General features: G+C 42.6%; 1 protein-coding gene and 1 pseudogene across 5 annotated transcripts in view; one reads left to right on the top strand and one right to left on the bottom strand.

Annotated features, from left to right (window-relative positions):
* The first annotated feature begins 3,228 nt into the window (after positions 1–3,228).
* Positions 3,229–25,084, top strand: part of Ube4a (ubiquitination factor E4A) — a 44,101-nt gene continuing 22,245 nt past the window's right edge. Inside the window, exons 1-11 of one of the 5 annotated variants that reach the window (XM_052188486.1) lie at positions 3,247–3,345; positions 5,456–5,565; positions 9,318–9,478; positions 16,038–16,268; positions 17,082–17,194; positions 18,248–18,400; positions 19,231–19,390; positions 19,953–20,155; positions 20,737–20,928; positions 22,418–22,751; positions 23,923–24,043. In XM_052188486.1, coding sequence (XP_052044446.1) covers positions 9,358–9,478; positions 16,038–16,268; positions 17,082–17,194; positions 18,248–18,400; positions 19,231–19,390; positions 19,953–20,155; positions 20,737–20,928; positions 22,418–22,751; positions 23,923–24,043 — 1,628 coding nt within the window. In that variant the 5' untranslated portion in view covers positions 3,247–3,345; positions 5,456–5,565; positions 9,318–9,357. Of the gene's footprint in view, positions 3,346–5,455; positions 5,566–8,009; positions 8,100–9,317; positions 9,479–16,037; positions 16,269–17,081; positions 17,195–18,247; positions 18,401–19,230; positions 19,391–19,952; positions 20,156–20,736; positions 20,929–22,417; positions 22,752–23,922; positions 24,044–25,084 lie in introns of those variants that run through there. The other 4 variants (XM_052188490.1, XM_052188487.1, XM_052188488.1 and 1 more) reach the window with 4 other exon arrangements.
* Positions 11,978–13,817, bottom strand: LOC127689490 (phosphatidylinositol N-acetylglucosaminyltransferase subunit A-like; annotated as a pseudogene).

The following is a 25,084-nucleotide window of genomic DNA, read 5'->3' on the forward strand; positions in this document are numbered from 1 at the left end:
TGTCTAGCTTGTTCTCTTCAACCTGCCTCTGTAAAACTATCCCAGTAAAACTGGCTCTTTCTCTTCCCTCTGCACTGCCCCTTACGTGGCTTCTCTTTCCTCTCTCTTCTCCTGAGAGCTGGGCGTATCCTATCCTGTCAAATCATTCTCTGATTTGTCACTTTGTCTTCCACTTAATTAGACATCACTTTCAAACATGGGTGCTTCCTTCTACAAACTATCTTCATTGTTTGGGATTAAAGGTATGCAGTGTACTAAGAGTGCGTCTGTATTTCATCCAGAGGCATTAAAGGTGTGTGTCAAGGGCTGAGCCACACCACAACTAGAAGCAAATTTTTTCAGTAAATAACACAATCACAGGGTTCACAGTGTGATCAAATTTCCTGCAACAAGCACTCACATGACAGCTCCCAACTGTCTGTTCTATGGGATCTGACACCCTCACACAGATATAATTGTAGGTTAAACATCAATGCACGTAAAATAAGTGTCTTAGGGGGTGGTGTTCGGTAAACCATCCCTATTTGACTGAGGGGTGTTTGAGTGATTTGTTCATCGATTCCCAAACCCCACAAATGTTGTATGTCTTTTAAAAATTACGTTGAGCTGGGCAAATGGCTCAGCAGTTAAGAGCACCCCCACGGTGGCTTACAATAGTGTATAATTCTAGTTCCAGGGATCTAACTCCTCTTCTAAACTCATAAAGCACTAGGCATACATGTGATACACATACATGCTGTCAAACACCAAATCCATAAAATAAAACTTTAAGAATAAAACCTGTATAACATATTAACATATAATAATATTTGACGGTTTTAAGTGATTTTGCCTGTTCTTGGTAGTTTTTAGTAAATTTGTTCCATCATCACTCAAGTTGAAAACATCTCTAGTGGCCCTTGTGCTGACTCTCAACCCCAAGTAGCCATAAATCTCTGTCTCTTCAAGTTTTCATTTTCTTTATTCTATATGAAATTGTATAATTTGAAGCAGCTGTATCTCTCGGCAAGTTTCCAGGGCTCAGCTATGTTGTGAGATTATCTTTATAAATCTTTAGCTTGTTTTTCACCTTTTAAAGCAGGATCTTGCTATCTAACTAGCCTCGAACTCCTAGTATATATGTATTTTGTTTCTTGTTGCTAAAAAGCCATTTCATAGGCAATCCACTGCTTGTCCATTTCTCAGTCAAAGGACATCTGGATGGCTTCATTTCTTGACTGTTACAAGTACTGATGCAATGAGCATTCTTTTGAAATGTTCTGTTTGTTTTTCTATTTTGGTTTTTCAAGACTCAGTTTCTCTGTGTAGCGCTGGCTGTCCTGGAACTCTCTCTGTAAACCAGGCTGGTCCCAAACTCACAGAGATCCTCTGTCTCCCAAGTGCTGGAATTAAAGACTTGTACCACCACAGCCCAGATTGCAAGGATCTTTATGCCACTATAATTTCATTTCTCTGGAATAAAGACCCAGGAATGAAGAATTGCCAGATCATATGACAAATTCACTTTTAGCTCTTGAAGAAACTGCCAAATCCTTTTCTAAACTAACAGCACGGTTTCACATCCCTACTGACATGACAGCCTTTTGTTTTTATGAATCTCTAATCTTCAATAATATTTGTCACTTTAATATAGCCATGTCAATATTTATTTTGTATTATTTTTATTTTGTGTATATAGGTGTTTGGGCTGTAGGTCTACCTTTGCATGACAAGCGTGCAGAGCCGATAGAGGCCAGAAGAGGGCATTGTATTCCTGAGACTGGAGTCAGTGCTGCTAGGTGTGTGTGTGCTGGAATTTGAACCCTGCCTCCATTGGAAAGGCAGGCAGTGCTCTTAACTGCTGAGTCATCTCTTCATCTCAGAGCAATTGCTTTTTACATGACATACAATATTAATATTTGCCCAACCTCACTTTCTTAATGGTGGCTTTTGAAATACAAAAGTCTTTTTGATAAATTCCATTTTAAAGGTTTTGTTGCATTTGGGAGGTCATGTCTGAGACAAGATTGTCTCCTGTCTTGTTTTTTGCATGTCACTGTTAGGGATTTGTTCTAACTTTAACAATAAATGGCATTTTGAACATGTGTAAAGTCTTAGTAACAAATAAGAATAAAAGGTATAGTTGGAAAATATCTGAACCTGTAATTTTATTAAACTAAATCTCTCTTCATAGCAGTTATATAGATCTACACGACCAAGCACAGCAAACAAGTGCCCGTTCCTCCCATGCATGTATGTTACCAATATCTTGCTAAGATTTTGAGCTGTGCCAATATAATTTTTCAAAGAGGGTATCTTAGAATAGGGTAGGCTTTTGATTGGTTGGTTGGTTGGTTTGAAGTAACCCTAGGTTAGCCCAAACTCACTGGATAGTGGAGGACGACCTTGGATGCTCAATTCTCCTGTCTCTATGTCCCAACTGCTAGAACTACAGCATGCCCCATCATGTCCCACTCAATATAGTTCTAATTTTCATTTTCCTTATTAGAACCAAGGATGGAGAAATGGCTCAGAAGAATACTGGTTGCTCTTCCAGAGGAGACAGATTCAATTCCCAGCACCCACATGGCAGCTCACAACTGTCTGTAACTCCATATCCAGGGGATCTGACACCCTCACACAGACATACAAACAGGCAAAACACCAATAAAAAATAAACAAAAATAATAATTTTTTAAAAAAATTAACAGCTAAAAATGAACCAGACTTGTAGGATGTATATTGTTGGCATTGAATAAATAAATCCAAGTCCAACCCAAAATAGCACACTGCCTGGCACCTAATCCCTGCTCAAAATTTCTTATACATTGACCTTGTTGGTATTGTTACTGCTTCTAAGCCAAAAGAGTGAAATGGATCCAAAAAGCCATAGGACAGGTCGGGGTGTAATGCAGAAAACCACGGTCTGTGTGCAGAGCCCGATATCACAATATTGTATCTGCTCTCAAGAGATGGATTTCCAAGATCCAGCTTCATATCCCACAAAACTCCAAATCACGGAGCCATCGCCAAGTCTGCTCCGCCCCGCCCTGCTGCCTAGCCCAATCCCAAAGCCACTTCCGGCCCGCCCTCTCCCCCCCCCCTCCCCGCCCTCCGTCCCCCCCCCCCCCGCCCCCGCTCCCGCTCCCCTGCCAGCTGCCAGCAAGCATGCGCGTGCGCCTCATCGGTATTTTGCCTGTCATTTGTAGAAGACCATCAACGCCCTACTTCCGGCGCGGGGTAGAAACCCAACTGGCTCGGCGCTCAGCGATGATGTCAGCTCCGGCTGCCTTGCTGAGTCGGAAGTGAGAACCTTTTGGTCACTGTTGCTGTGAGGTGTCGTCGTTCCTGCCCTTTCAGGCTCTGGTAAGAGGGAAAGCATAAGAGAAGGCGAGTGTTGAGACTGCGACCGGGGTTCTCTCCTAAGAATTGCCAGTCAAGGCGTCTGTATGCTTGCTGTTCTCCAATGCTTGCCTGACCTGGGTCCGTCTTGAACTTCGACCCTGTCTAATCTGGAAACACTTACGGTGCTCCAGCGTCCGGTGGCTCTGCACATTTCCTTAGTCTTTGCCAAGTCCCTGCTAGAAAAGGTCCGAGTGTGGGCTGCGGCTGTCTTTTGACTTCTTTTATCTAGGACCTGCGCAGGGTGGGTGGGTGGGTGGGTCTCCCTCCTACCTATGAATCTCTTATTGAACCCCAAAGGATAAAATATGAAGAGCGAACGACGGTGCCAGATGTCAAGGAGACAAAATGAAGCTCGAGTCGTAGTAATCAAACCAGTAGAGCGCATGTAGCAAGATGTTGACTTTTAAAGCGAGTGATAGCTTCGCAGCTCTTTGGATTCTGCTCGAGTTTTTCTTGGGTCGAGAAGACATTTCTCAAATTGAGTGACCACAACTCAGAAGTTTTGGTCTTTAGTGTTGTTCCTTTTAGGATCCGTTTTTTGTCTCCTAGAGCAAGAATGGGTTTAGTCTCAATGTCATTGACTTCTTTGATCCCAGAGAGAAGACTACGTGACATAAAGTGGGACCCGAGACAAAATGCGAGGGTTTGTTGGAGGCGGTTTTGTTTGTTTCGTTGTGTTCTTTTTTTTTTTTTTTTGTTTTTGTTTTTTGTTTTGTTTTCGGGCTAGTATGTGCTTCACTTGATAAGATCCTAGCGTGCAGTTAAACACATTACAAGGATTTTTGTTACGACACCTAATGTAACACTGAAGGTATTTCTGGGTAGGCTTGTTACTTTGAGAATATTTTTTAAATTCCAAAAGAGAGACTTTATGGAGTATGATTTAATACAGTTTAATTTGGGCTTGGGGTAGGAAGTTGCTGGCGTTGTAAACCAAGCCCTGGAGCGTACAAAGTGCTCTAGAACAGAACTACACCCCACCCCACCCCACCTTAGCCATAGAACTTGGCTTTAGCAATCTGTTTTTCAGTGTTATCGATAGTTCTACTTTAAAACTGGATCGGACATGATCTTAAAATATCTGTATGCTCACAGGAGCCAATAGTGGCCTTAAAGGATTAGCAGCACGCTATATAAGTAAAAGCCTGAATCAGGAGAGAATGGGAGAATTTTATGGGTCCAATGGTAGATACTTCCTAGAGATGTAGACTTTTGCAGCAGGTATATAAAGTGAAATTACTTACTATAAATGAATCAAATACAAAGGCTTTGGGGGGCTGGTAGTTGTGCCATCCCACAAGCTATCAAGAGAGTGGGTGTGTTTTTATATGGCAACTGAAAACAAGGGATTTGGTTTATTATTATTATTACTATTATTATTACTACTGTTTCTTTTTAAAAAGAATTCTTTAGTTTTACTTAATGTTTACATGTGTGTTTATGTGCATGTGCATGTCATATGTGTGCAGATGTCCAAAAAAGTAAAGGGTATTGGATCCCCAAGAGCTGTAGCTACAGAAAGTTGTAAACTGCCCAACATGGGTGCTAGAAACAACTCTGATCCTCTAAAAGAGCATCAAGTGCTCTTAACCACTGAGCCATTTCCCTCTCTCTCCCCCTCTCTCCCTCCTTCTTTCTTCCTTTCCTTCTTTCTTTCTTTCTTTCTTTCTTTCTTTCTTTCTTTCTTTCTTTCTTATTAAAGAATGTATTTATGGATGTGTATTTGTAAGAGTGTGTGGCTGCCCACAGAGCAGAAGGAGTTGTCGAGTCCCTTGGAGTTGCAGGCATTTGTGAACTGCCCTGTTTTCGGTACAGGGATCCAGACTCTGGTCCTCTGATCGAGCAGTAAACTCTCCTAAAGAGTTTGTTCAACCCTTTACTTAATTTATTTCTGAGTCAGGGGCTCACTGTGTAGCCCAGGATGGCCTTGACATCAAGGCCACTTCCCAAGTGCAAAGATTACAGGGATGCACCACTCTGCTCAAGCTGGGAAATTTAAAATAGGTAGAGTAAGTATTAAGCCAAACCGATATCAAGGGTCCATTTCACCAGGCCTTTCTTTTCTTTCTAGGTGCCTTTTTTTTTTTTTTTTTCATGTGTAAGCTCAATGACTAAGTCTAACCTGAAATCTCCACCAAGGTTCTCATCGGGTGATCAATCAATCGGCCCCCGTTTTTTCCTGTAAGTTGTCACATGATTTAGCCTCACTTCTAAAGAAGGAAATTCTCTGTCCTGATTTTAAGTAGATCTGAGAAAGATGACTTCAGTGGGGTAGGCAAACCCTTGTTTCGTTTATAATGTTCTTTCTAGTCCTCTTTCTATTGTCATTATAAACTGCTCTGACCAAAAGCAACTCAGAGGAGGAAATGGATTTTATTTGTGCACTTGCAGGTCACAGCCCATCACTGAGGCAAGTCAGGGCAAGAATTCAAGCAAGACCCTGAAGCACAACCTATGGAGGGTGCTGCTTGGTGGCTTGCTCTCTTTCTTTTTCTTTCTTTCTTTCTTTTTTAAGATTTATTTACTTACTTTATATATATGAGCACATTGTCACTGTCTTCAGACACACTGGAAGAAATTGTGAGCCACCTTGTGGTTGCTGGGAATTGAGTTCAGGACCTCTGGAAGATCAGTCAGTGCTCTTAACTACTGAGCCATGTCTTCAGCCCCATTAACTAGCCAGTCAAGATAATTCCCCCAAAGAAATGTCTGATCTGGGCAGTCTCTCAATCCAGGCTTTCCCCTCAGATGACTCTAGGCTGTGTCCAGGTGACAGTTAAAGCTGACTAGGGCAGCGTTTGAGGTGATACGGGCTTATTTTCATTCTCTGTTCTACACATGCAGAGGTACTGAAGAGCCACAGCGTCTGGCCTGGGCGCTTGACCTGCTTCTCCATCTCCAGGTGTAATACGTCTGTACTTTGAAGTAGGTCTCCAGTAGTGATGTGGTTACATGCAGCTCAGGACTAATCACTTGGAAGACTAAGACTCTCCATGAACGTTTGCGTAAACATTGTGGACTGGAGGATAGTTTCAGACACAGAAGAAAGAATAATCAGATATGAACTTATACTCAAGGGTCCTAGAGGCTAGCAAAGTTGATCTACCAGGAGCGCGCCTTTTAAAATTCAATTATAAACAGGGAAAAAAAGGTAATAGGAAGTTAGCTTGTCTGTATAATGGAAGAGTATAGAATTAAGAAGGAAATAATGCCATTTGTGGTGCTAAGCCCTCTCTCTTGATAGTTTTGAGAATCTGTGTGCTATGTTCTGTGTACCTGGCTTTAAGCTTTTTTATATTTTATATATATATATTTATATATATGATGCAGATCATTGTCTCCTATCTAATGATCTGGATCATTCAGCTGTATTTTTAAAAATATAAAATAACTCAAGCCAGGCATTGTGATACATGCCTAGAATCTTAGCACTTGGAGACTGAGGCAGAAGAATCACTACATTCAAGAACAGCCTGGGCTACACAGTAAGACTCTACTTAAAAAAAAAAAAGCCTGGAGATGACTTAGTGGGTGGGTAAGAGCTATTGATACACAAACAGGACCTGAGTTCAAATTCTCAGCACCCACATAAAGAGGTAGATGTGTCTGTCCATGGGTATACATGTGACCTTAACACTATGGGGAGTAGACACAGGAGGATTGGTAATGCTAGCTGGCTGTCATCTTTGCTCCAGTTTCAGTAAGACCCTGTCTCAAAGGAATAAGGAAAGTAACAGAGTGACGTAGGTCCCCAGAGTTCTCTCTTGGCCTCTATACTTGCATCCGTGTATGCCATCACCTATATCACACACGCAGACAACTTCACACTGACTTGTATAGTTTCAGACTTTGTATACATGTGTGCCACATACTTATATCACTCTAAACACATGTACGTGTATACAGACTTAACAATGGCTCATGTAGTTAAGGAAGTTGCCTATATACATGTGTGCTACAAACTTTTACTGTTGACTTTTATAACTGAAAAGTTTAAAAATTCTGTTTTCCTGTACAGTAGCTTAATTTGGGGCAGGAATTTTGTATACGGTGTGAAGGTGGCAACTCTGGGCTCGGGTTCTGCTCACCTAGCAGCTAAAGAAGAAAGAGAGTCCCCAGCCCAAAGACACTGTTCACTGCTTCCCATAAGCCTCGATAGAGTTTTTGCCCACTCTTGGATCTGTCACTTTGTCCTCTCTGCCCCTTCCTGGAGCTCATAGATGAGATCCACAATCTGGACATGTGTCTTGACTGGAATTGGTACTCAGAGAAAGCCTAAGTGTGTCATATTGAGGGAAACTATACCTCTGCCATCTTCTAGATTTCTACCCTTGGGGTAGGGAGAACAGCGGTAGCTCGCCAACAGTGGGACAGTTCAGGATGGCATCACGTGAATCAGGGGAGAATTAAACTTACCTTCTGGTTGCATAGGTCTTCTCAAGAACTGTTAATTCCAACATAAAATATGATAATTTTTATTAAATGCAATTAAATATACATAGCAAAAAAGAAAGAAGTACAGCAGCATCTAACAGATGGTTTCCTGGCATAGGAGAGCCCTGCCGCATCTGAGAGGACCCTGGCCTGGCTGGCTGTCACTGGCTAATTAGCTTTTAGCTCTTATGCAGGAAAAAAAGCAGAGGCAATGAAGCATCTGATGGAGATATCTCAGAAGTGCCAAGAAGTGATATGAACTCTTCCTCTAGTAATTATGGGTAACTTTTCCAACTTGTGTTAGTGTCTGTAAGGGTGATTCTATAAGGAATGAACTGAAGATTCACAAATTCAGGCTAGCCTTGGGAAGACCATACAGTGATAATGCACTCCTGTGATTCTAGGACTCCAGAGGCAGAGGCAGGAACATCATAAGTTTGAGGTCAACCTAAGCTTTGTGATGAAATCCTGTCCCATTTTTGCTGTATTAACTATTTCAATTTTATGTGTATGGTGTTTTGCCTATGTATTTGCCTGTGTACCATGTGCATGCCTGGTGCCTGTGGAGGCCAGAAGAGAGCATCACATGCCTAGAACTGGAGTTACAGACAGTAGTGAGCTGCAGTGTGGGTGCTGGGGACTGAACCTGAGGCTTCTAGAATAGCCAGTGCTGTTAGTCGCTGAGTCATCTCTCCAGTCCCAGATCTGTAGTTTTAAACCTCTAAATAGAATTAGGTAACTTAATATGAATGAAAGACCCACAAACCCAATCGGATTCTGGCTTTGATTCAGTATTCCAAACCTGAGTATCAAGCCAGGCATGTTAGTGCATGTTTGTAATCCTCGCACTTGGGTGGAGGCAGAAGGATTAGGAGTTCAAGGTCCTCCCCACATACATTATATGAAAACGTGCCTTTTAGAAAAGAGAAGAAAAAGGGAGGAAGAGGAAAAGGAGGAGGAGGAAGCAGAGGAGGAGAAAAAATAATAACAGCAGCAACAATAACAACAACAACAATAATAATAATAATTAATAATAATCTGAATTTCTGTGCAGCTGAGGAATGCCTGGCTTCTACCCTGAGTTGTAGCAGGCTGAGAAAGTGCAACCTTGTTTTCCCCATGTGAGTGAAAACTAGTCTGCCAGCTTAAAAACTTATGGGAAAGCCACAAATTTTGTCATGTCACAGTGCTATTTTTAATGGGAAATTGCAGTAGTCCTTTCTATTTAGCCTGTTCAGTGTATAGGGAATGGGAACATGGCAGCCAGTCTGTGCAGTCACTGTTGAGTTTTATCTGTGCCCAGTTGGTAAGCTGGTAACTATCTTGCCGAATCTGTCTAGAGTTCGGGAACAGGAATTGGCATGTGTTACTCCAAAGCATAGCATTCAAGGATGGGAAAAGGAACGATAGTGGAGATATTACAGTGATGGTGTTATCTGGAGATATTACAGTGATGGTGTTATCTGCCCTTCTGAGTTTAATTCCTGTCCTTTGCACAGCCGCTCCCCTAGGGCTGGATGGAGGATACCTTAAAGTGAAATGACAGACCAGGAGAATAACAACAACATCTCAAGTAACCCCTTTGCTGCTCTTTTTGGCTCCCTGGCTGATGCCAAGCAGTTTGCAGCAATCCAGAAAGAGCAGCTGAAGCAGCAGTCCGGTAAGTAGAGGAGCCAACAGCAGCAGACGCCAGGTCCTAGAACTGGGTCTGCCCAGATCTTCCCAGAGGGAGGATTCTCCAGGAAATGGACCACAATTAGAACTTAAGACTGAGGCTGAAGTTGTTTTGCTTTTATCATCTATCTGTCTGTCTGTCTGTCTGTCTGTGTCTATTGATGAAAGCAAAAGTAGGTTTGATGTTAGTTGTCGTTTTGTTTGAGGCCTTCCCCTCTGCTGTCCTCTCACTCACATAAAGGGTCTGGCTAACAGGTGGGTCCACAGGGCACCAGAGCATCAAGGTGTTTACTCAAAGCGGGTGGAGAGGGTCTGTGAGTAGCTTTTTAACATAGAAGACCAAAGTGGTATGGTAAACAGGCCGCATGCAGCTATAGAAACCAGAAATTTTTCTGACCAAAAAAAGAGTTGTTCTTAATTCCAGCACTTTAAAAGACTTCTCAGGGGAAGTGTATCTTTGGTTCTGCTGAGTGGCTCCCTTTGTAGTTCACTGCTGTAGTTCACAGGACAGACTGCTGAGAATTGAGTCCTTTCCTTTACTATGTTTTTTCATAGTAAAGACAAAACTCAGAATTATCTCTCACTAGCCATAAAAATGGCCTTCCTCATGTGGAACTGAATTTGAGATCCAGCACAGCTTCTTTCTGTTGATGTCTTAGAATACATTTCTAAAACACATTGTCCCTGAAGAGAGTCAAAATCTTTTTTTTAAAAGATTTATTTTATTGTATATGCATACATACTCTATCTACATGTACCCCTGCATGCCAGAAGAGGGCACCAGATCCCATTAGAGGTGGTTGTGAGCCACCATATGGTTGCTGGGAATTGAACTCAGGATCTCTGGAAGAGCAGCTAGTGTTCCTAATCACTGAGCCATCTCTCCAGCCTGAGTCATAACCTTTCAAACTAGAAATGACCACCCCTTATTTTAATAAAAGAAATAATTTATGTTTTTGCTTCACTTATTTACAAGATATGTAGCTCAGGGGCATTGCCCAGCTTTGGCCTTGCTTTATGATTGGGATTGAATAAACAGAAGAAAAACAAGACAGATAGAGGAAGAGAGGTTATAGATAGAGCAAAAGCAAGTAAGTGCAAGGCTTCATAACCGGCTGGGAGCAGGCTCGAGACCGGAGTGAGAGCATCATGAGCAGCAGGCGGCGGGAAGAGGCAGGACACACCCTTCTGTTACTGTCTGGTACATTGTCACCTTAGTTTGTCTACACTGAGTTCCTCATGTACCAGGTCCAACCTGTTTGTCAACAGCAATTAGTATTCTGCCAGGACCTTTGGCCTCCTAGTCTGAGCTCAGCTCTGCTCAACTTACACATCGAAGCAGCTCTTCTGAGAGTTCACTCCAGATTTTCAGAAAAAGCATTTTGTCAAGAAAGAAAAGCAGTTGTAGACCCATGTAGTTCCTAGACACTAGCATTACACTTAAAAGAGCATTCCTGCAAGTGCCCTCCTAAGAGGCAAGTCTTTGAGGTGGTCTATAAAACATTAGAGGAATTCAGTTGATATGGAAAGGGGGTCACTAGAAGACAAATGTAATAACCAATTTAAATATCAAATGATGAAAATTTCAGTCTCACTAGTCTATAGAAAAGTTCCATTAAGGCTGCAGTTAGGGGCTGGTGACTGGTTCAGTGGCTAAAGGCACCTGCTTCCAAGCCTGAGGTCCTGAATTCAGTCCCTGGCACCCACGAGGTGGAAGGAAAGAATGACTCCGACAAGTTGTCCTCTGACCTTGCGTGTGCTCAGTAGCAAGCATGCAAGCACACATATACTCTCTAAATAAATGTAATAAAAAAATTAAACAATTAGATTTTTGTTTGTTTGTTTAAAATGTCATTCTCATCTTTAATTTTGGTCATCAGCATGTTTTAACAGCCCCAGTTTATGTGTGTAACAATAACATCAAAAACAATACAATCTTTCTAAAAATTACTCAATGTTCACTTCACCTTCAAATAATTATAAGTAACAGGGTGGAGCAGTCTGTTTCCACGTGGGCTTGAGGTAATGATCAAGGTCAGGACACAGAGAACATTACTCTGCCCTGTATACATGTATACATGCACGACAATATTATGCCATTGTTTGTAAGTGGAGGTTTACCTACACTCACATCAATGGTGGAACCAGTCCCTGGAACTTAAAATCTCTTCATATTCATATGATGGTGGAGTGTCCACCTACGAGAATGCACGCAGCAGGATTAGAGCGGTACTTGGAGCGTGTGATCGGGCTGTTTTTCTCAGATTAAGTAGCTTGAACATTTGGGACACTTCACAGTAACTAGCCCTTGGTGGTAGGCCTCACCCAGTGCAATAGTTCAAACAGAAAAGATGGTCAAACATGCTGTCAGTTTACTCAGATTGTGTGGGACGCTTACTGAGTGGACCCATGTGTGAGAGTATGATTTCAGGATCCAGTTAAGGGATGTGAACTGTGAACTTAAAGTAGTTCATGTAACTATAACTCCCTAAAGAAAGCTCATAAGTGCCTGGCGGACGTCAAATGGTTGGTATAATGTTAAGAGTGACCAACAATGATCTAGCACCCAAGGATTCCAACATGTAATGTTAGAACGCCTCCCCTGGAAGGGTTTCGGTAATCTGAAACATTGACATCCCAGTGGTCAAACTCTCCTCCCTCCTAAAGTTTAAAGAAGTATGAGTAGCTTCTATGCTCACTAATTGTGCGAATGTTTAGCTCTCCTCAAATGAAGCTGTGAGTGCTACAGAGGCGCCATAATTTAACAAGTTAACCTTGAAGCCCCAAACAAAAGAACAACTATATAAATAGAAGTGTCTAAAGTTTACAATCCAGGCTCACTTCTACCTGCTTTTGGATACCTTATCAATCTCATCTTTTATATCATGAGGACATTCGTGTGTCCAGGCTTCCTTTGACCCAGTGGTATCTATTGCCACATCAGTGACAGAATCAGGAGTCACCCATCTCAGGATCGTGAGGAAGAGATAGCTGAGCACAGCCAGCAAAACAGAACTGGCCTGTGATTGGGCCACAGTGAGAGGTGAGCCAGCAGCATTCACCATCCTCCGGGCACCTCAGCTCCCTCTACCACATCCTGCCAGGGGGGGAGCACCTTTGCTGCATTGTGGATGTTTTCAGGAGCTGGCAATGTCCCCAACTTCACTTGGAAAATAGCTTTTTCTAACCCTTCACACAAAGACTTTACTGAAGATTCACATAAAATAATAAGGTTCTCTGGAAGGACTTCCAAAATCCCTCCAACCTTGGTGTTGAAGACCTGTAGACCACAGCTGGTGGCTTCTAGGACCACCATTGCAGAAGGGTTCAGACAGGAAGATGTTTAGAAAAATATGTCAAAAAAAAAAAAGAAAAATATGTCTTTGAATTAAGACATTTCTGATATCCTTGTGTTCTAAAGCTCCCAGGTGATGCACCCTGTCATATAGTTGCTGTCTTTCCCATATTTCTTCTAAACATTCCTCTTTGGTCCTCCAATTAAAAAAAGTTAACTGGAGATATTTCTGGCAGAATTCACATATTCCACTGAGCAATTTGATTCCTTTTCTATAAATAAGTCTGCTGACGACAGCAATAGTTATTACACTGCTGTGCCTCCTAAGAGTTTCTGGGTGAAGTCAGTAGGATCTGTAGCGTTAGGAATGATGGACACTCTAGGATTTAGTGCTGCTCTTAGTACAGTGTTTTCCTTACTAGTAAAAGAGGCACAAATGATGTGCTTTATGTCACAAGGAGACACTGTTAGAAGCTCGGTTTGTAAGTACAGATCTGATGTCAGCAAATCTGAAGAAGGAATGGTCTGTGAAGACTTTTGAGTCTTAGCATGGAAGAGAGAGAGCTTCGTGGGCCATGACAGAAAATGAACTGTGAGAAGAGACGATTATAATTCTCTCCCAAACACTTGGAGTCCATCCTGCAGCCAGCTTTCTCCTTAGTGAAGGGTGGTAATGCTCAAATGGTTCCCTTTGCCTTTTCCTTAACCTTTCTTGTGGTTAGGTAGGCCTTTCCTCCATGAGTGCCCGCTTTTCAGCACAGTCCTCAATTCCCAGCCTCTGTAATTAGATCAACTTTTATTAATAAAAGGGACATTTTCTCATACTCATAGCTAGGTGTGGATAAAAGCAGTCTCTCTGAGAATAACATGTTAACTTTTCAAACTACTTAAGCTCTTTCAGAAGGTTTGAATTACGTTGTGTGTGTGTGTGTGTGTGTGTGTGTGTGTGTGTGTGTGTGTAAGTCAGAGGATAACTTGCTGTGTTCAGTTCTCTCCTTCCACCATGTGAGTTCCAAGGACTGACCTCCATGCACCGAGCTCACTCAGCAGTGAATCCCTTTATCCGCAGTGGTCTCATCCACCCTGAAGATCTCGGGATCTTGGAGCCAGCAGTTCCACTTCATGAATTTATCTTACAAAAATACTCACCTAATTGAACAAAAACATTTAGATTACACTCAGTGCTGCATTACTTATGATCATGAAACCCTGGAACAGCTCTCATGTTCATCTGATGAAGGACCAGGAGTTTAAGTGGCTACATAAGTCATAATAAGGGCAAGAAATGCATGGCAGGGTGACTATTAAAAGGAATAAGGTGTGCAGGCCTGGAATCTGCTAGTACAGGCCTGGAATCTGCTAGTACAGGCTCCTCGGGAGGCTCAGGCAGGACCAGGAGTTCAGGCCTTCCTCTCCCACATAGTTAGTTTCAGGCTGGCCTGGGCAATATAAGGCACTTTCCAAGAAACAAAAAGTAGGGCTGGAAATCTAGTTCAGTTGGTAGAGCTCTTGCCTAGCAAGCACAAAACCACATAAAAACAGGTGTGGTGTGCATCCCTTTGAGTCTAGTAACTTGGTGGTAAAGATAGGGATTAGAAGAATTAGATCAACCTTATGGAGAGTTTGAGAAAAACAGGACACCCTGTTTCAAAAAACACTAAACACACAAAGGTCTAATAAATGCAATGAAGAAGGTCTCTGAATTACTTACAGGAAAAATTGTTGGTGTTGATAAGTTAAAACTAAAGCTAGTTGAGGGACTAAAGTGATGATCCTATGGCTAAGAGCACTAAGTACTCTTCCAGAGGTCCTGAGTTCAATTTCCAGCACCCACATGGTGTCTTAGAATGATCTATAACTGTTGTCCTGTAGGATTGATGCCCTCTTCTGGTTTGCAGGCATACATGTAGACACAACACCCATATGCATAAAAATAAATCAATACATCTTTAAAGCTAGTTGAGGGATGATAAGATATGTCAGTGTTAAAAGACATGGCTTCCAGTCCTGATGACCTGAGTGCAGTCCTCGAAATTCACATGGTGGAAGGAAAGAAAGGACTCCCCCAAGCTGTTGTGTGATCTCTAAATGCATGTCATAGCATATAAACATACATGCACATACAAAAATATGGGGAAAATGTCCTTAAAGTATGGTACTGATACATCTTTAAAAAGATGGACAGAGGGCTGGAGAGATGGCTCAGCGGTTAAGAGCACTCACTGCTCTTTCAAAGGTCCTGAGTTCAATTCCCAGCAACCACATGGTGGCTCACAACCATCTGTAATTAGATCTGATGCCCTCTTCTGGTGTGTCTGAAGACAGCTACAGTGTACTTAATATAATAAATAAATCTTAAAAAAAAAAAGATGGACAGAGCTAGGCAGTGGTGGCACACACTTTAATCCCAGCACTTGGGAGGCAGAGGCAGGTGGATTTCTGAGTTCAAGGCCAGCCTGGTCTACAGAGTGAGTTCCAGGACAACCAGGGCTACACAGAGAAACCGTCTCAAAAAACCAAAAAAAAAAAAAAAAAAAAGATGGACAGATGGCTCACCGTGCACAGCCCCATACACAAAATGCACACTCACACATAATTTTAAAAATGCATCTGAAAAAAAAAATAATCCTGAGGAGGTGACTCGGCAGGTAAAGGTGCCTGCCACATAGTCTGATAGCCTGGACCCACATAGAAGGAAAAAGCTGGGTGCTACAGGCTGTCATCTGACTTCCACAAACACACTAACATACACTGCCCAGGCACAAACTAAATGTCAAAGATGGAGGGGCAGCTGGAAAGCACAACAGGGTTTTTAATAAAATGAAAGCAATAGTAATATGAGCACAGGAGTCTGGAACACTGTCGACTTGCAGTTATCTGTGGGGAACTGCTGCAGGGAGCTCTTCTACAAGATACACTCCTGAGTGCCAAGTTACCAAAACAAACGTGTTCTACTAAAACAAACGTGTTCTTTAGGGAAAGGCCATCCGGTGAAAATAATTCACGTCATTTGATCTATTTGGTAATTCTTTTTTCTCTAAGATTTGCTGGTTAGGTAATGTTGCTAATTTTGGCAAGGAGGATTGCAATTATGGGTCGAAGTAATAAAGTTTACTTTATAGAAGGCAAGATTTATAGCCAGGATTTCTGAATCCTAGAATGCACTTGTCTGGCTTGAGTTGCTCACTAATAAGATGAATAATTTGTTTCACATCTACAATTGTCCTTCTTGTGATTACATTCATTCTAGGTAGTGTATTTGATTCTGAGGGAGGAGCATTGTGTAACAGCTTATGTGTTGCGGCAGATGAGCTCCCAGCAAGCCCAGATGACTCGGATAATAGTGTATCAGAGAGCCTGGATGAATTTGACTACTCAGTGTCTGAGATCAGCCGGTCCTTCCGGACACACCAAGAAATGTGTGAGCAACTCAACATCAATCACATGATCCAAAGGATCTTCCTCATTACTCTGGACAACAGTGAGTTGCAGACTTGCACCATTGAATATCTATTCATCTTGGCTTGGGCTATGGACTACTTTGATTCTTTGAAAATTGCTATGTCAGGCTGGAGCGATGGCTCAGTGCTTAAGAGCACTGACTGCAATCCCAGCAATCACATGGTGGCTCACAACCATCTGTAATGGGATCTGATGTCCTCTTTTGGTGTGTCTGAAGACATCCACAGTGTACTCATATGCATAAAATAAATAAAGAATTCTTTAAAAAGAAATCAGACAACTGCTATGTCTAATGGTTAAACCCACTCCTGTATCCCGAAAACACAGGATTTTCCTTAGTAAGGTTTTAATTCCTTAAAAACAGTATTTAAATAGATCTAACTTCTGCTGCCATATTGGTGTCTGTTCTTTCTTTAAAAAGGAGGAAAAAGAGTAGCTAAACCCATTTTCTTGTTGAATGGATGCTGAGAGGCTCAGAAGGGTTTTACCTTACCTCTGTGCCCTATCTGTAATTCAACCCTAAAGTTAATGCTGGTGTCTGGAATTTTTTCCCAAATGTCATACTGAGGATCCATGCAATCTGTGCTCTCTAACTACTTTGTGTATCAAGATCACTGTGGATATCTCTGAATTCAAGAGACTTGCTATCTAGATCTGTCATTGGAAGCTGAGCACAGTAGTATATGCCTATAGTCTCCAGTATTGGGGCGGTGGAGGCAGGAGGGACCACTTGAGTCTAAGAGTTGAGTACAAAGCTAGGCAACATAGAAACAAAACCAGTGTCATGAGAACAGGAACATTGCCCTTAACTGTCCGGTGAAAACTTTCACAGGCGATCCAAACTTGAAAAGTGGGAACGGCATCCCTAGTCGCTGTGTGTACTTGGAAGAAATGGCAGCAGAGCTGGAAGACCAAGACTGGCTTGACATGAGCACTGTGGAGCAGGTACCTCCTGATCGTGTGCCTCAGCACAACAGGCATGATGACCCCTGGGCCTTGCCCTCACGAGGCTCTGCTTACCTCTGCCTCTTCCATTGTGTACAGCATGGCCTTCTGAACTCTTCCTCTCTACCCTGGCCACACATCCAAATTCACCCATTGTTTAAGAACCAGTTAAGATGTCATCAGAGTTGCCAAAAAAGAGTTGTCATTCCTTCCTCTGAGTTTCTTATCATTACATTTATTATATGAACTGTCACAGTCTCTTGTGGCTTTTTAATGAACCTGTCTTATCACTCCTGTTAGAGTCTTAAGTTCCTAAGACAAGGCCCACGTCTTTTTTTACATATTTTCAAAAACCCAAAACTGGTCTGGGGAGATGGTGCACAAGGGTGCCCAGCACCCACTGAAGCTAATGGTGCCACGTGGGACAACGATCTCGGTGCTAGGAAGGAACAGGAGGAGAGAGCAGAGTGTCTCTGTGGGCTGCTGATCATCCAGCCTCAAGGGGATAGTGAGCCCCAGGGTTAAACAGAGGTCAGGGGTATGAGGCAGACAGTGACAGAGCAGGGCACCCCATGGCTTCTAGCCTCATTCCAGTCCTCAGAAGATCTAGTACAGAAGACATCTGCCAAGTACAAGTGTTTCCTAGGGCATCAGAGCCCACAATAATCAGACTGTGTGTTTAATTAAAAATAATAAAAGTTTTAAAATATTGAGAGGAAAGATACTCACTTTCACACTTAAAGTATCTTTACGCCCAGCAGTCACATGGCGGCATAGATTTTACATGTTGGTTTGTCACTCGTGCTTTACATCCACCACTGAACACAGAACCATTTGGTTCCTCCATTGCCGTGACTGTCCCAGACACTGGAGTCTTAATTTACAGTAACTATGTATATAATTAGTGTCTGACGGTCCTGAAATAATAATATTTACCCCAACCCCATTCTGAACTTCATCTGATTCTTGCAACAGGACGTATCAAGCTTCTTACATCTTAGTGTTGAAGATTTACCTTGCAGTAGTTTAGCATTGTGTTTCTTTTTCTTGTAGGCCATCTTTGCTCGGTTATTGCTTCAAGATCCAGGAAACCACTTGATCAGCATGACTTCCTCTACAACTTTAAATCTCTCTGCTGATCGTGACGCAGGGGAGAGGCACATCTTTTGTTACCTTTACTCCTGCTTCCAAAGAGCCAAGGAAGAGGTAAATGAGGAAGCCAAGAGGTTTTAGATTATCTTAAGTGACATCAGCATGTGAGAGACAGTAGGTTCAGTATCTTTCATGCCATAATGGGTATTTTACGGTATATCTGGCACTATTAGGTTGCCATAAAGTCTTAGTCTCCATTTTGTGGCTTGGGATCCATCTCTCTTTCCAGCTAACAATCTCTATGCAAACCTCTCTAGAAATTACACCTTTAAAATAGGAAAACAAAACAACAATAACAAAAAAAGAAAACTAAACATCAGATCAGTTGGGTGTGGTAGCACATGTCTGTAAATCTAGTACTCATGAGACACAGACAGAGGATCGCTACAAGTTCAGAGCTAGCCTGGTCTATATATTTACACAGTGAGTTCCAGGTCAGCCTACACTTTGTAGTGAGACCAAAATAAAACAACAGGAACCAAACAAATTCCGAATCTTCTAACATTTCCCAGAGGTGGAGATACTTAATTGGGTTAAGCTTGACATCATCAGGATTAGAATTTTAGCATGTGAGTCTGAAAGCCAAACTAAAAATCTGGCAGGAATTTTCAGTCCCCAAGAAACCAATATTGCCAAGTGGTGGCTGCACACACCTTTAATCAAAGCACTCAGGAGGCAGAGGCAGGCAGATCTCTGAGTTTGAGGTCAGCCTGGTCTATAGAATGAGTTCCAGGAACCAGGGCTACACAGACAGATCCTGTTTGGAAAAACCAAAAGAAGATAAACCAATACTGTTTGGGGATACGATTTTTTTCTATCCTGTTTATTGTTCCTACCCTTGCTCCATGTTATAAAAGCTATGTGCTTTTCTCTCTTCGTTGCAGATTACCAAAGTTCCAGAAAACCTACTCCCCTTTGCAGTACAGTGCAGAAACCTCACTGTGTCCAACACTCGAACAGTTCTCCTCACCCCAGAGATCTATGTTGACCAAAACATCCATGAGCAACTGGTAGATTTGATGTTGGAAGCTATTCAGGGAGCCCGTGAGTATAGAAGCAAGGTCTTTGAATGTCTGAATTTAGAATAACAATTTAAAACTCCTTTAATGGGGTTAGAGGGTCTCAGAGTCATTATGATTCTGACAGAAGTTAAGGGAGGAAGCTTACACCTTGATCTCCTGGACTCAATACTAGAAGACTTCTCAAACATACTATAGAGGGATAGAGAGACTGCTTAGCAGTTAAGAGCACTTTTAGTTGCCTTTCCAGAGGACCCCAGTTCAGATCCATCATCCATGTGGAGGCTCACAACTGCATGTTACTTCAGTTCCAAGGATCCACTCTTCTGGCCCTGAAGGCACTGCGTGCACTGGGTACATGCATGTAGGCAAAGTACCCAGCCACATAAAATAAAAGTAAATAAATCACAAAGAGCCATTGTTGGGAAGTGGGTATCTAGTTTGTTGGTCAAGCAGTAGTGAATATTGCCCAGCATTCACAATTCAGTTCAATTGCTACACCACAGCAGAGACAGACAGAAAGCATGAAACTGTAAACACATAAAAATGGTCACAGCCTCCTTCCTTTCTCATCTGTCTTCTGTTAGATTTTGAAGACGTAACTGAGTTTTTAGAAGAGGTCATTGAAGCCTTGCTGTTGGATGAGGAGGTTCGAACATTTCCTGAAGTCATGATTCCAGTGTTTGACATTTTACTTGGCCGAATAAAAGATCTGGAACTCTGCCAGACCCTCCTGTATGCATATCTAGACATTCTTCTCTATTTCACTAGGCAGAAGGATATGGCCAAGGTAGGTCTCAATACATTGTATTCTCCTGGTGCTGACATCTTAATACTTGATGTTTCCTGTCCTGAGGGCACTAGGACATTGCCTATAGAAAGCCAAATGTGGTATCACATGCCTGGAATCCTAGCATTTGGGAAGTGGAGGCTCAGTGCTATCCTCAGCTACACAGTGAAGTGGAGGCCATTAGGCCAGGGCTGGTGAGATGGTTCAGTGGGCAAAGGCATTTGCCATGAAGTCTGAAGAGTTAAATTTGATCCCCAGAACCCAGGTGGTGGAAGGAGAGAACCAACCCCTACCTACAAGTTGTCCTATGACCTCCACACTACACTCATGGTGTGTCTACACACACACAGACACACACACACACACACACACACACACACACACACACACACTAAAAGAATGAATAGATAAATAAGTAAATGTTTAAAAGTTTTCTGTATTTTGAGGCTAGCCTGGATTCTACAAAACCTGGCCTTTAAAAGGGGGTGGGGATTGTATAAGACTAAATTCTTTGAGACCCTTGCATCTTATCTCCTTTCTGTCATCATACAATTGAGTAAATAGGATTTGTCCTCCTGCAGGTTTTTTTGGAATACATTCAGCCCAAGGACCCCAGCAATGGGCAGATGTATCAGAAGACCTTGCTGGGAGTCATTCTGAATATCTCGTGCTTGTTAAAGACTCCGGGGGTGGTAGAGAACCATGGCTTCTTCCTGAATCCGTCCCGTTCCAGTCCTCAGGAGATCAAAGTACAGGAGGCCAACATCCATCAGGTGGATCCTCTTCCCAGGGAGTCACAGCCCCTGGTTTGAGATGCCCAAGGAGCCATGTAGGGATAAGGCTGCTTCGTCCTATTTAGGAAAGCTAATTGGTCTGGTTGGCTTTTGTCATAATAACAACAAAATAGCCCCCTTATTGAGGGGATGGAGTAGCACATGCTTTTAATCCTAGCACTAAAGAAATAAGAGTCAGGGTCATCCTGAGCTACATAGCCCGTACTAGGCAAACCTGCACTATAGGAGAGAGGGTCTCAAAAATAATGGAAGGGGCAAGGCGGTGGTGGTGCACATCTTTACTCCCAGCACTTGGGGGGCAGAGGCAGGTGGATCTCTGAGTTTGAGGACAGCAAGGGCTACACAGAGAAACCCTGTCTCAAAAAACAAAAACAAAAAAAGGGGGGAAGGCAGCAAAGAAATCACCTTGGCATACACCTATAATCTCAGCAGACAGAGGCAGAGGCTTGGTCTGCATGGTGAGTTCCGTGACATGTAGAAAGACCCTGTCTCAAAAAAAGAAAAGAAAGAAAAAAGAAAAGTCACTGTCTTCAGATCTTTCACTAAAAGGGGGATGAGCATTGGCGTGGGTGAGATCTGCCCGGTGTGACAGTGCTGCACATCCCTTCAGTCCTTGCCCTTCCCCCCAAAATCCATCACTCAGCTCGCTCGTCATCCTTTTGACTAAGCCATCTGTCTTATCACTCTTCCCTTTCTTCCTCTCTATGCATAGGCCTCTTAACATAGATGTAGCAGGAGTCTGACAGCGAGGCATTAGATGGCCAAACAGGGCAGTTAAGTGTCCTGGTACTGTTAAGTCGTCATGGTGCTGTCACACAGGTGCTTAGCAGACTACAACAGTGGCCAAACCAGCTGCCCTTGGTGTGTGTTTGTTTCTTGTACAGATTTACTGGGACCATAGAGATGGCTCAGTGAGTAAAGATCTCATCATCCAATCTGATGACTGAGTCTGTTGCCCAGGGCCCACATAGAATCTGCTCCCGTACATGCTCATACATGCTTCCTAGTTAGTTACATACTAACTACATTGACACTGAATAAATGTAATATAACAATTAAATACACTTATTGACTGTAGCCAGGTATGTCTGTTTTCGTTTATGGCTTAGTGCCATACTACAGTGGTAGTGGTAAGTAATGCTATGAAAACCATTTGAAAGACAGATCCAAAGGATTTCTCACCTAACAGTATATCAAAAAAAATCCCTCCTGTGAAATCTATTAAATTCTATGCAGTTTGGCAGCTAACCAGAAAATGTCTCCTAAGTATCCAGCAACACATATCATATCCATTATATATAAACAAATGTATATCAGAATCAGGGAATAAGGTACAAAAGGAGTAAAGGGAAAGGTTAAGATTAGCACTTATTTAAAAACTTATATTTGCTGGGGCTTAGGAGTAAAAAGGAAAATACCAGGATTGTGAAATTGGAATGTTCTGTGGTTGTGTTTTCTGGCTAAACAGTTCATGGCTCAGTTCCATGAAAAGATCTACCAGATGCTGAAGAACTTGCTCCAGCTCTCTCCGGAAACCAAGCACTCTATCTTGTTCTGGCTTGGAAACTGTTTGCATGCAAATGCAGGCCGCACCAAGATCTGGGCCAATCAGATGCCCGAAATCTTCTTCCAAATGTATGCCTCGGATGCCTTCTTTCTGAATCTGGGTGCTGCCCTCCTGAAGCTGTGCCAGCCATTCTGCAAACCCAGATCCTCCCGGCTCCTCACCTTTAACCCCACGTACTGTGTCCTCAAGGACTTGAATGATGAAGAACGAAAAATTAAAAGTGTTCATATGAGAGGTAGGTGAGGAACTGGGCTCTTCAGGACAGTGAGTGTGTGTCTCATCTCTGAGGCATTTGCTCCCTTAGCCTCTGACAAAGGGCCCTTGTTCAAAACAAATGAGAACAAGTTAAATGATGTAAACATGGATTTTTGAAAAACCATTCCTGTGTCCTTTTAAATGTTAGGCCTTGGTGAGACCTTCTGTCTGATTCTGGCAACCTTGGATATTCATTTCCTCATCTTTTATAAAATGCAGTCACACTCAGAGGCGCCAGAGGAGGGCAGACAGGTAGGGTGACACAGTGGAAACAGCACAGGAAGGGGTGACCAACCAGCTCTGCGAAGCTGCTGTCTTCGTGTCTTAACAGACAAGTCAGGTCACCAGGCAGAGGAGCAGGAATGTGGACAGTACCGATGTAGAGGTGACAACTGTGGAAGCAGCATCAATCAAGCAGCTTGAGAGACAGAAGCAGGTGATCTTTGAGTTTGAGGCTGTCTAGGGAAAAAAAAAATCTATGGAAAGAATTTATTGAGGAATAGTGAGAAGGTCCATGTAGTTAGAGAAAGGGACGGGAAGGAAGAAAGCTCACACCAGTTTGGGGGAAGCTTGAATATGGAGAAGTGAAAAGGGCTGACCTGTCACTCAGAATGAATCTCTCACCAGCTTTGATTGATTCCCTTCTATTTTTTAGCCTCTTAGAAATTAAAAAAAAAAAAACTAATATCTGCACAAAAATAACTTATCTTAAACATTGAAAAGCAAAGAATAAGTTGAAATGGCCAAGTGGTGGTGACCCATGCCTTTATTCCCAGCAGTCGGGAGACAGAGGCAGGTGGATCTTTGTGAGTTCAAGGCAAGCCTGGTCTACAGAGCAAGTTCCTAGAAAGCCAGAGCTACACAGAGACTCTGTCTCGAATGGATGGATGGATGGAAATGGCCCATTGCCTACCACTTGGAAACTATACAGTATTATCACTCATTTTAGTTTGCTGATTTCATTGGTTCAGCAAAAGAGATTTAGTGTTTGTGTAGATTGCAGGAGGCCAGAAAGTGTTTTTAGACAAGGAAGTAGTTGGAGATGTGTTTATGTGGAAGATATCATGGTAGCAGTATGGAGCCTGAGGGAGAGTGAAGCCCAAAGCCGTCTGCGGAGAGCCATCCATCACCATTCCTTTTACTTCTTTGAGGTTTGGACAAGGAGACCTGTCTGATCCCAGCTGTGCAGGAGCCAACATTTCCCCAGAGCTACAACCTTGTGACGGAGAACCTGGCCCTGACAGAATATACCTTGTACTTGGGATTTCACAGGTAACAGCTTTGATGTCTTGGAAAAGAACTGTTAGTCCAGTTAGTTGTGTTGACAGCTCGAAGGTGGGCAGGGAGTCTACAGAGCCCTGTAAGGATGGCAGGCACAGGGGAAGTCACATGCACTGCTTTAAGTTTACCTGAGTCCACTTTGTACAGATTACTTACAGGTTTGTTTTTGGTTTTGATCTCTCTTTAAAATTAACATTGTGCTAATTTCTCCACATTTTTCCAACTTCTCAATCCCTGCTTTTTTGTTATTATCCAGGAAAATCTAATTACTTTCATTTCACATTTCACTCTCTACCCTTGAATTCTTATTACTTCTGATACCCAAAGACCAAAGACAAAGCTGACAGAAGTTGAGAGAATGGCGAAGAGGGATTCCAGATAGACAATATGAGTGCAGAGGAGCTTTGGGCCTGAGATGATGGGTTCTAAAGACCGGAAAGCTGAGAGCTTGTGCAGACATTCCAGAAGCATCCATTTCTAGCAAACCAGCCACATGTTACTCTACAGTTCCCCCTCCTTTAGCTGAGAATGATTTCCAGCATAAGGAGAAGAAATAACAACTCACCCATATGTCTCATCTATAGAAAGAGTATTACGAATACTGATTTTTTTTAATTGGTGGGGGCAGGGCACACATGCTCATGTGATGTAGAAGCCAGAGGTCGGTGTCAAGTGGCTTTCTCAGATGCTCCCCCACTTTATCTTTCTCAGATGCTCCCCCACCTTATCTTTTGAGGAAGGATCTTTCACTGAACCTGGAGCTCACTGATTCAGCCCCCAGGAATCTTCCTGTGTCTGTGTCCCCAGTACTAGGACCACAGGAGCACACCAGCATACTTATCTTTACATGGGTGCTGGGCATCTAACCACAGGTCCCCTTGCTTGCATATGCAAGCCGTTTATTAATTGAACCATCTTTCCAGACCCAGGAATACTGAGGTTTTGTTTTGTTTGTTTGTTTGTTTGTTTGTTTGTTTGTTTGTTTGTTAGAGACAGGATTTCTCTGTGTAGCCTTGGCTACCTTGGAACTCA

Source organism: Apodemus sylvaticus, chromosome 7 (genome assembly GCF_947179515.1).
Source record: "Apodemus sylvaticus chromosome 7, mApoSyl1.1, whole genome shotgun sequence".
Classification (NCBI taxonomy): Eukaryota; Metazoa; Chordata; class Mammalia; order Rodentia; family Muridae; genus Apodemus; species Apodemus sylvaticus.